The 11795-nt window shown below is 26.9% G+C and overlaps 2 protein-coding genes across 2 annotated transcripts; both read left to right on the top strand.

Annotated features, from left to right (window-relative positions):
* Positions 1 to 2039: 2039 nt before the first annotated feature.
* LOC123267659 (luciferin sulfotransferase) lies at positions 2040 to 4589 on the top strand. The gene is made up of 5 exons (XM_044732408.1): positions 2040 to 2499; positions 2569 to 2665; positions 2741 to 2897; positions 3927 to 4047; positions 4105 to 4589. Exons 1-5 carry the CDS (start codon positions 2304 to 2306, stop codon positions 4539 to 4541), a joined length of 1008 nt encoding a protein of 335 aa, XP_044588343.1. The 5' UTR covers positions 2040 to 2303; the 3' UTR covers positions 4542 to 4589.
* Positions 4590 to 5151: 562 nt separating this feature from the next.
* LOC123267660 (retinol dehydrogenase 13-like) lies at positions 5152 to 11771 on the top strand. The gene is made up of 4 exons (XM_044732409.1): positions 5152 to 5351; positions 5620 to 5785; positions 7032 to 7663; positions 11621 to 11771. Exons 1-4 carry the CDS (start codon positions 5275 to 5277, stop codon positions 11721 to 11723), a joined length of 978 nt encoding a protein of 325 aa, XP_044588344.1. The 5' UTR covers positions 5152 to 5274; the 3' UTR covers positions 11724 to 11771.
* The last annotated feature ends 24 nt before the right edge of the window (positions 11772 to 11795 follow it).

The following is an 11795-nucleotide window of genomic DNA, read 5'->3' as shown; positions in this document are numbered from 1 at the left end:
TTTTTGTGTTTTATTACTAGCTTAGTATTCTACGAAAAAGTTCGGAAAATCTAAAAGTGCACGCCTCATAACGCTCATTCATTTTTTAAGAAAAAAATAAATTTTGTAATTAATTAAAAAAAAAAAAAAAAAAAAACTATAACTAAGTAAATTATTACAGAGTATTTTTTATTTTTTTTTTTAAATATCAGCGTCTGTTTTTCTTGTCATATCAGGACGTCCACGTAAAATTTTTTTCAAAACGTTTTTTTTTTTTTAATAGCAACATGAAATGATTTTAGAAAATGAAATATGGTTTAATTTAAGTGTTTTCTCGGTGTACATCTACTTATATTATTGTATAAGTGCAATATGGTTGTGATAGAGGCATTTAAAGATCACAAAATTGCTTGACTTTGACGAGTCGAGTACCCTGTTGAAAATCTCCAATAAGATCCCATCAAAAGCGACAAAAGCCACTTAGAAACCAATAAAATTTATGGGTTTCTAAGTGGCTTTTGTCGCTTTTGATGGGATCCTATTGGAAATTTTAAACAGGGTATAAAGCACAAAAAAAAAAAAAACAAAAAACCTCACGTGCTTCGCGCTAGGAGGCGTGCAAAATTATGTACTTAAAATAATGTACGGCTCGCCTAAAGGAGATCCACGCGAAGTAGTCAAATTTTTAAAACTTCCTGAAAGTTTGTAAATTCAATCTACGTAGCCTAATAATTAATAAAAAAATTCAAAAACAGTAGGTTTCCGGGATATTTAATCAAATAATTAGGTTTGAAAATTGTAATTTTTACATGTAGGTAAATGGAGATTCCACCAGCCGTGTATTTGGTTAAGAATTTAATGCAATTAACGATTTCAAAAAAATTTTATTTGCATTGAATTTAATTGAAAAAATAATAAGCTTTCGATTAGAATAATAAAAAAAGCAGGTTTCCGAACGTATTACGGAGATATTTTATATTTTTTATGAAAAATCACAAGGAACTTCCGGTCTTTAGAGTCTTGTATTTGACTTGGCAACACCGCTTGCGCAGTTACCCAAAGCAAAAGTGACCGCGGTTTTTTAAATGCTAGAAGATCCTAGTCATTTTAGTTAGACAGTCAACATAAATAAATTTTAAGGTTAGGGAACTCTTGCGGTGTTGTCAAGTGTATGCCGGTAATTCAGAGTGCTATATTTTTTATTAGTCAATTAAATGATAATAATTATTTAATGAGTAAATTTTTCGGAAATTTCCTCAAAAATGTTATTAATTAATTTAAAAAATAATTTTAAGATGCATAACAAAAGTATTTCTATTAATTATTTTTTTATAGATATTCTTTACACTAGGAAGATACTTGGATCTCCTTAAGGAGATCCACGCAAAGTAGTCAAATTCTTAAAACCTCCTGAAAATTTGTAAATTCAATCTACGTAGCCTAATAATTAATAAAAAAATTCAAAAACAGTAAATTTCCGGGATATTTAAAGAAATAATTAGCTTTAAAAATTGTAATTTTTACATGTAGGTAAATGGAGATTCCACCAGCCGTGTAGGTGGTTAAGAATTTAATGCAATTAACGATTTAAAAAAAATTTTATTTTCATTGAATTTAATTGAAAAAATAATAAGCTTTCGATTAGAAAAATAAAAAAAGTAGATTTCCGAACGTATTACGGAGATATTTTATATTTTTTATGAAAAATTACAAGGAACTTTCGTTCTTTAAAGTCTTCTATTTGACTTGGCAACACCGCTTGCGCAGTTACCCGGCGTATAAGTGACCGCGGTTTTTTAAATGCTAGAAGATCTTAGTCATTTTAGTTAGACAGTAAACATAAATAAATTTTAAGGTTAGGGAACTCTTGCGGTGTTGTCAAGTGTATACCGGTAATTCAGAGTGCTATATTTTTTATTAGTCAATTAAATGATAATAATTATTTAATGACTAAATTTTTCGGAAATTTCCTCAAAAATGTTATTAATTAATTTCGAAAATTAATTTCAAGATGCCTATCTAAAGTATTTCTACGAGTTATTTTTTCATAGATATTCTTTACACTAAGAGGGTACTTGGATCTCTTTAAATGCAGCCATTAGACTGTTACTTTCATGCAACTTTCTCTTCACATATTTTCATCAGGGAAAGTAATGATAATAAAAACAAAAAAACTAACACCGAGAAATCGAGTAAAACTCGTTTTCAAGTGCATATAATTTTTTTTCTCTTAGCAAAAGATCAACTTGGTGCAGTTGCATCCTAAGCAATTGCACGGTGAACATCGCTCGGGTTATCGAGAAAATAAAAACTATATTTCTCAAATGGAGTTGAAATTCACAACTGTTGAAGGCAAAGTCGGCGCAACGCTGGACCGCATGTTTGGGGTGCAAACAAGTTTTTTGCGCGTTGAACCTGGTAATTGTTTATTACCGCCTCAGTATGTTACCCTGGGGAAGAAGATTCGTGACATGGAGATCTATCCAGATGACGTTTGGATGGTATCTTATCCACGAACAGGTTGAGTATTTGATTAATTAATTTGTAATTATATAAATAATTACAATAATGATAATAAATTTTTTACAGGAAGTCATTGGGCCCAAGAAATGGTTTGGTGCATCGGAAATGACCTTGATTTTGAAAAAGCTAAAGTTCCTTTGTTAATTCGGAATCCTTTATTAGAGTAAGAAGATAATTCATATATATTTTTTTTATAAATTATAATTATTGTTTTAATACTTTATATTTTTACTTACAGATCATCGGCGTTGATGGTAACGGGAAAATACGTAGATTTTTTTTCTCAGTTCGGAAATTCCGTAGAGAATGTTGAGAAAGCAGCTAGACCGCGTTATGTAAAAACGCACTTACCATGGGAATTATTGCCTCAGCAGATAAAATCTAAAAAACCAAAAGTATAAATTTAATTAATATTTTTAAATAATTTATTAATTTTAAATAATATTGAAATTTCATAATTTTTAGAATTTTTTTGACAAATAAATTATAGAAAGAAAAATTTTACATTTAGAAGCTCAAAAAAAATGACATCTATATCGCTTTACTAATGCCAAAAGGGCGTATAAAAAATTTTTTTCTTCCAACCAACCTAAAAATGTTTATAACATTCAGATCTGTAAGAAAAGTGAATAAATTGTATATTTTTTGTATACGCCCTTTTGGCTCTAAGACAAAAAAAATTTAAGCCAAAAGGGCGTATCAGTTTTTTTTAATCATAATTAATTATTAGCCTGAAAAAAAAAAAAGTTATAACAGCAGTAAAAATAATGACTTTTCAACTCATTTTATTTAAAAAGAATATGAATTTGAATTAAAAAAAAAAAAAAAAAAAAAAAAAATAACAGTAACATTCTATTTGAAGAAAATGTATTTGACTCGATTACAAAACTTTCATTTCTATTGACACAACAATCATGTCTCCACTGATAATGTATAATGAGTTATGTTTAATTGTACGAATTACAAAATCATATCAGATTTGAGTATTTTTTCAAAGTTTAGATTTGCAAGCAATATATATTTATTATTTTTTACTTTCAGAAGCAAAAGATAATGATAATGGAGTTAGTTTTAGTTTTTTTTTTAATCAAATACATATTATCAAATACATATTTTTTTTAAGGCTAATAATTAATTATGATTAAAAAAAAAATGCTACACCCTTTTGGCTTTAGAATTTTTTTGTCTTAGAGCCAATAAGGCGTATACAAAAAAATTTTTTTATTCATTTTTCTTAGAGATCTAAATGTTATAAACATTTTTAGGTTAGTTGGAGTAAAAAAAATTTTTTTTATACGCCATATTGACTCTGCAGAGCCAAAAGGGCGTAAATGATGAGATACGCCCTTTTGGCATTAGTAGCGCGAATTATAATAGTAACAAGGGATTAATAAGTGTTTTTTTTTTTTTTTTTTTTTTTATAGGTTATATACGTGACAAGAAACCCAAAAGACACTTGCGTCAGTTTGTTCCATTATTTAAAATTAATTCATGATTACAATGGAACATTTGAAGAACTAGCTGAATTATTTGTTAATAACACTGGTAATATATAATTAATAATGATATTAATTGTTCAAGTACTTACAAAAAATTTTTTAGCTCCAATGAATCCATTTTGGCAGCACGTTCTCTCATTCTGGAACCGCCGGAATGAAGAAAACATTCTCTTCCTCACTTACGAAGAAATGAAGCGAGACCAAATTACCGCGATACACAAAACAGCTGATTTTTTGGGCAAATCACTGACTGAAGAACAGGTTAAAGCGCTTGCAAGTCACTTGGAGTTTTCTAAAATGGCCGCCAATCCCGCCATTAATCTAGAAGCGGTTTTGGCGAATGGGAATAAAATTGAAGAAACATCCAATGGAAATGGTGAAAAATGTGAAAATAATAATGGAACAGATAAATTTATTCGGAAAGGAAAAATCGGGGATTGGAGAAATCATATGAATGAAGAGTTGACCAGGAAATTTGATCTTTGGGCGGAAAAAAATTTTAAAAATACTGGGCTTGAGTTTGATTATGGAGATGAATGAGTTTTTCAAAAGTGCCAACTTTTTTATGTAATTTTAAGAAAATAAATATGTTTATTAAATTTTATTATAAATAAGTATAAGTTTTTTTAAAATTAAGATTTTTTTGTATTTTATTTAATGTAATTATTAAAAAATTTTTATTTTTTAATTAATTTTTTGTAAGTAAAATTATTTTTTTTTGAATTTTGACATTTGGTAGGACTTGATTAAAAAAACTTTAATTTAAATTTCAAAATTTTTTAGTTTTATAAATAATTTTTTTTTTTTGAATGTTACAAAACAATAAATTTTCCAAATAATTTAATAGAAATTAATTTAGCAGATATTTAATAATTAAAATTATTTATTAATTATCTATTTAAGAATTTTTGTAACAAATAAAATATTGAAAAAAAATTACCATGTAGAAATTAAAAAAAATTAGAAATTCAATTTTTTTAAAAACAATTTTTTTCTTAAATGAAATTCAAAAATTCTGAAGTGACAGCTAAATTTAATGTCACAATTAATAATTAAAAATAAATCTTTCTTAAGTTTTTATTGAAATTTTAAAAATATTCTCAGTCATAACGCATGACATCTGTTGCCAGTTTTATTACAAAATCCTAACCTAAAAACCGCTAGTAGTCCACGTGACTCCAAGTAAAGAGTTGACGTTTATTCTTCAATAATAAAAACATAAATTTTTAAATAATTATTATTAATTAAAAATATAAATAAAAATTTTGTCAATATGGGAATTAAATTACCCAAGTCAGCTGTATTTGGTAGTGCGGTTTGCACTTTAGTCGGCACTCTTTACATAATCAAGTAAGTTTTTATTTTTATTTTTATGATTATTGATAATTATAAAATTAGCAGACATTTGACAATTTTTTACTTTTCTAATCAATAAAAAAATATTTTTACAAAAATTGAACTTAGAATTTTTCAAATTTTCTACATGTCAAATTTTTTCTTTTAAATTTTTGCAGCTAAAAAAATTTTTTTAATTTTTAGACATCGGCTAATTTAATTTTTGTTATTATTGTATAGTAATTGATTAAATTTATTGTTAATAATTACATTTTCTTTTTAGGGACAAGCTTGGCGGGAGAACTTATGAAGGTACAGAAAAATTGACGGATAAAGTTGTGATTGTTACAGGAGCTAACACTGGAATTGGTAAAGAAGTGACTCGTGATTTGGCAAAGCGAGAGGCTAAAATTGTTATGGCATGTCGAGATCTAGGTAAATGTGAAAAGGTAATTTTTATTAGTAAGTATTATTTTTAATTTATTATTTTTGCTTTTCTAAAAAGTTTTTCTAAAAAAAAAAAAATCGGATTTCTTATCACCAAAGTTTAATTTGAAAAAAATTCAAATAAATTTCTTTAAATATAAAATGTTCAATTTTTTTAGATATTTTATTCATTTAAGAGCTAAGCTAGACAAAAAATTTTATTTTTATTATTCAAGAAAATGAAATTAACCATCTGATAATTTTTAAGATATTTTTTATTGAAAAAAACTAAAAAGAAAAATTTCATATGTAGATTTAAAAAGCTATAAGTGCAATTTTTTTTAAATATTTTTTTAGTTTCAATTTAATGAAAAAAAAAAAAATTCAACGTTTTGTTGTAAAAATACTTCTAAAAAATTCTTAATTATTAAACTTTCAAATTGAAAAAAAAGTTATGATGTCAACATTAAAAGACCTCTGATAATTTTTCGAAATTTTAATTATTATATAGAAAAATTAAAAAAACAATGTAATTGTAGAAATTAAAAAAATCGTGAATTCCATTTTTTTTTTTCAGTTCTAATTTTGTTAATGAAAAAATCAAAAAATTTTTAAATGTCTGCTAAAAAGTACCATTTATTATTATTGTTAAAATTCTGTGAAATGTCTCAAAATTTTTTTATACTAATATTTACAGACATGGCAATTTTCAGAAATTTGTAAATTTCAAATTATTGTAGAGAAAAATTTTTTTCATAGTTTGCAAAAATTATGAATTCAGTTTAAAAAATGATTTTTTCGTATTAAATTTATTTTAAAAAATTGTCAAGTGTCAGTTGACTTTAATTTCATTTAAGTTAGCAGTCATTTGACCATTTTTTAATTTTTTTTAACAAATAAATTGCATTTTTCATTTATGATACTAAAATTAGAAAGTTCAACAATTTTTAATGTTTTTGTTAGTAAAATTATAACTAAAAAATACTTAAAAAAAATTTCAAGTATAATTTTTAAAATTTTTTACATAAGAAATTTTTTCTTTTAGTTTTTTAAAAATTATTTTTCAATAAAATAAATTATAAAACTTTTCAAAATTCGGCTAATTTAATTTTCATTTTTACAAATTTTTACATCTCAATTTTTTTTGCCATAATTTATTTATTAAATAAATTCTAAAATTATCATCTACTAAATTGATTTCAATTTTCTTAAAAAATTTCATTTTTATAATTGCATCATTGAAATTTAATTAATGAAAATTAATTCCAGACCAGGAAAGAAATCGTGCTGGAAACAAAGAACAAGTTCATTTACTGCCGACTGTGTGATTTAGCGTCGCAATCAAGCATCAGAGAGTTTGTAAAAGCCTTTAACCAAGAGCACGACCGACTGGACATTCTGATAAACAACGCTGGAGTGATGAGATGTCCGAAGAGTGTCACCAAGGACGGTATTGAAACTCAGCTGGGAGTGAACCACATGGGCCACTTTCTGTTGACTAATTTACTCCTGGACAAGCTTAAGTCCTCGGCGCCTTCGAGGGTGGTTGTGGTCGCTAGTGTGGCCCATAGACGAGGAAAGATCAAGATTGAGGACCTGAATAGCGAGCAAAGTTATGACGCTGGAGACGCATACTCTCAAAGCAAGCTCGCTAATGTGTTATTTGCCAAAGAACTGGCTAAGAAGTTGGCTGGTACAGAGGTTGCCGTCAACTCGGTGCATCCTGGACTGGTGGACACTGAAATTATGCGACACATGAGCTTCACTAAGAGCACTGTAGCGTCTTTGATTATAAAACCTTTCTTTTGGCTGTTTATCAAGACTCCGAAACAGGGAGCTCAGGCTGTTTTAAATGCTGCTTTGAATCCTGAACTTCAGAAATTATCTGGAGTTTATTTGAGGTTATTATTGCTATATAAATTTTATTATAGACAGAAAATTCGATTGGTCTATTGAAATTCTATTACTAATAGAAAATTCTATTAAGTCATTAAAATTATATTTTTAATAGGAAACTCCATTATAAAATTTCTTTTATTAATTCAAATTTTATTAATAATAGAATATTCCATTAATCCATTAGAATTTTATTATTAATAGAAACTTCTATTAATCTATTGAAATTCCATTGTCAGATAATTCTATTGATCCATCGAAATTCCATTATTAATAGAAAATTCCATTAATCCATTGGAATTCTATTATTAATAGAAAATTCTATTGATCCATTAAAATTCCATTATGAATAGAAAATTTAATTAATCCATTGAAATTTTATTATTAATAGAAAACTCCATTATTACAAGATTTCTTTGATTCATTAAAATTCTATTAATAAAACAAAATTTCATTAATCCATTGGAATTCTATTATTAATAGACAATTCTATTAATCTATTGAAATAGATTAATCCTCTGTGAGAAAATTCTATTGATCAATCAAAATTTTATTTTTAATAGAAAATTCTATTGATCCATTAAAATTCCATTATTAATAGAAAATTCCATTAATCTATTAGAATTCTTTTAGTGATAGAGAATTCTATTAATCTATTTAAATTTCACTGTGAGAAAATTCTATTGATCAATTAAAATTATATTTTTAATAGAAAATTCTATTAATCGATTAAAATTCTATTATTAATAGAAAATTTAATTAATCCATTGAAATTCTACTATTAATAGAGAACTTTATTATTACAAGATTTCTTTAATTCATTAAAATTTTATGAATAATAGAAAATTCCATTAATCCATTAGAATTCTATTATTAATAGAAAATTCTATTAATACTTTGAAATTTGATTGTGAGAAAATCCTATTGAACCATTAAAGTTCTATTATTAATAGAAAACTCCATTATTATAAAATTTCTTTGATTTACTAAAATTATAGTTATAATAGACCGTTTCATTCATTCATCAGAATTGTATGATTAATAGAAAATTCTATTGATCCATTAAAATTTCATTATTAATAGAAAATTTCATTAAAATTCTATCATTAATAGAAAACTCCATTATTATAAAATTTCTTTGATTCATTGAAATTCTATTAGTAATATAAAAAAAAATTCTATTTATCCATTGGAATTCTATAATTAATAGAAAATTCTATTAATCTATTGAAATTTTATTGTGAGAAAATTTTAGTGATCCCTTAAAGTTCCATTATTAATATTTATTTATTTATTCAATTTTTATGTCAAGGCAAACTAGCCGAATGACAATAATATACATAATTTTTATAATAAGGTACACGTATAACAATATTAAATATATAAGACTAACATCATCATATTTTAAGGAAGTTAATAATTTTGAATGATTTAATAACATAGTTGCAAAATTTAATAGTACTGTACTATTTATAAGAATGAGAACAACAATAGAATCAATGAGCAATATTTGAAAGCTAATTTTTTCAATGGTAACATATTAGATGCTTTAGTAATTTAGAATGTAAATTTTTGATTTTAAATTTTTAAATGGCCTGTTTGACATTTATAGTACATTTTCTCGTTCTAGTTTCACAAAAAATTCAAAAGCTTTATTTTTGAAGGAGTCTAGGCTGAGTGATTCTATGACTTCAGTGGGTAGCTCTTTCCAGATTCGAATTGCAGAGATTACAAATGAATGCTCGTAGATTGTAGTCGAGAAATTTGGCATTTTGAAAAGAATGTTATTAAATTTCGCTGCAATTCTGTCAGATCTTCTGATATCAGATGGTTCTTCTATAAAAAGACTCCTAAGGAACTTGGGTTCACCCGAGTTTAGAAGCTTGAACATAAATCAAGCTAAAGCGTAAAGTCTTTTGGATTTAATTGTGAGCCAATTTAATTTATGCCTGTAAGGAGTGATATGTTCATCACGTCTAAGATTGAATATGAATCTGATAGTTTTATTCACGAGACGCTGCAGTTTGTAGTCTAACTTTTTTGGTGAATCAAGAAAGACTAATGAACAATATTTAATAATTGGGATGATAGTGGACATGACTAAGAGCTTGCGAGTGGACGTAGAGAGAATATTTCTCCTATATTTCAGGCAATTTAACGTAGCGTAGACTTTACGAGTAGTATGGGCAACATGGGCATCCCAAGAAAGATTTCTGGTTAGATGAATTCCCAAATGCTTGGTTGTATTAACATAGGGTATTACAATTCTTCTAACCCGTTATCACCTATTCGGTCATTTTTATGCTAGTATAAATCTAATTTCAAGTGGATGGAAATTTTCATCTTCACTAACGATTTGAGACAATTCGTCTTCGGATAGTTAGGTCGATGGGTAACCATCGAACTTGAACACTAGTTAGCTGGTGAATGCTAGTATCTGTTCGACTATATGTTAAGTATTAACGATGGAAAGCTACTGAGAATAAAGGGCAACTTTTTGAAAAAAATCCATGAAAAATTAACCAAGCCAGGAATCGAACCTGGATCTCCCCGATTACATGTCAGGATGCTTTTACCAGTTAAGCTACCGGGTCATTCTCCACTTACTTTCTCTCAGTATACACTTAACTCTCAGTAGTTGTCAATACTATGCTACCTCCTCCCTTTAAACTCCATACTACGATATAAACTGTAGTACTTCTGTTTCCATTTTCTAGGCGCTTTTATATTTTTAAACTTTTTATTAATTTTATCAACCGTGATTTATTATAATTCTTCTAACCCGTTATCACCTATTCGGTCATTTTTATGCTAGTATAAATCTAATTTCAAGTGGATGGAAATTTCCATCTTCACTAACGATTTGAGACAATTCGTCTTCGGATAGTTAGGTCGATGGGTAATCATGGAGAATGACCCGGTAGCTTAACTGGTAAAAGCATCCTGACATGTAATCGGGGAGATCCAGGTTCGATTCCTGGCTTGGTTAATTTTTCATGGATTTTTTTCAAAAAGTTGCCCTTTATTCTCAGTAGCTTTCCATCGTTAATACTTAACATATAGTCGAACAGATACTAGCATTCACCAGCTAACTAGTGTTCAAGTTCGATGGTTACCCATCGACCTAACTATCCGAAGACGAATTGTCTCAAATCGTTAGTGAAGATGGAAATTTCCATCCACTTGAAATTAGATTTATACTAGCATAAAAATGACCGAATAGGTGATAACGGGTTAGAAGAATTATAATAAATCACGGTTGATAAAATTAATAAATAGGGTATAACATTTCCATCTATAATAATTGGAGGAAGATCACAGTTGTCTAAGAGCTTGAGTCTTCTGTTACTTCCAAGAATCATAACCTTAGTTTTTGAAAAATTTATTTCAAGGCCAACTTCTTTAGCCCGATCAGCTACTGCTTCCCCATCAGTTGTAAGTTTAATTGCAGCTTCATTCAAGAGCTTCAAATTGTGCTAGATGTGCTAAATAACTGTTTATATTGAGACTTAAGATGTTTATTGATGTACTGGTTACAATAGGCTGATCAATTTGTTGCTATAAAAGTTTTTCAAGGTCATCTTCAGTGTTGATATGAAACTTAGGTGAATCATCATCCTTCTTTGCATAGACATTGTTACGGTCAGTCCAGACGTATTTAATTTTTGATAGTTTGGCTTTAGTTTTTATCTTCTGTACAAATTTATATATATCAGGATGTAAGAATTCATTTTTGTAGATAAATTTGTTTTGGTTAGAGTCAGAAGAAGTATTAAAGTAGAAAATTTTATTATTCCATTATTGGAAAATTAGATAAATTTCTCGATATTATGTTAATGATAGGATTATTATCAAGAATCCATTTATCCATTAGTATTTTATTTTAAATAGAAATTTTCATGTCACATATAAAAAATCATTATTATTGTTATTAAATTCTAAATAATATTTATTTTTTTCAGTCAATTCGATATTATCAAAGAAGAAGATGAAACAGAAGAAGTTAAAAACACTAAATTAGCTGAGTGGCTTTGGGTTACCAGTACCAAGTGGTGTAAATTATAAAATAAAATCGAGTATTTTATTTAAAATAGATTTTATGTAAATATTTAATTTTAAAATAATTAATGTGTATAA

The sequence above is a fragment of the Cotesia glomerata genome, linkage group LG6 (genome assembly GCF_020080835.1).
Source record: "Cotesia glomerata isolate CgM1 linkage group LG6, MPM_Cglom_v2.3, whole genome shotgun sequence".
Classification (NCBI taxonomy): Eukaryota; Metazoa; Arthropoda; class Insecta; order Hymenoptera; family Braconidae; genus Cotesia; species Cotesia glomerata.
This window is presented reverse-complemented; position numbering and strand designations above follow the sequence as displayed.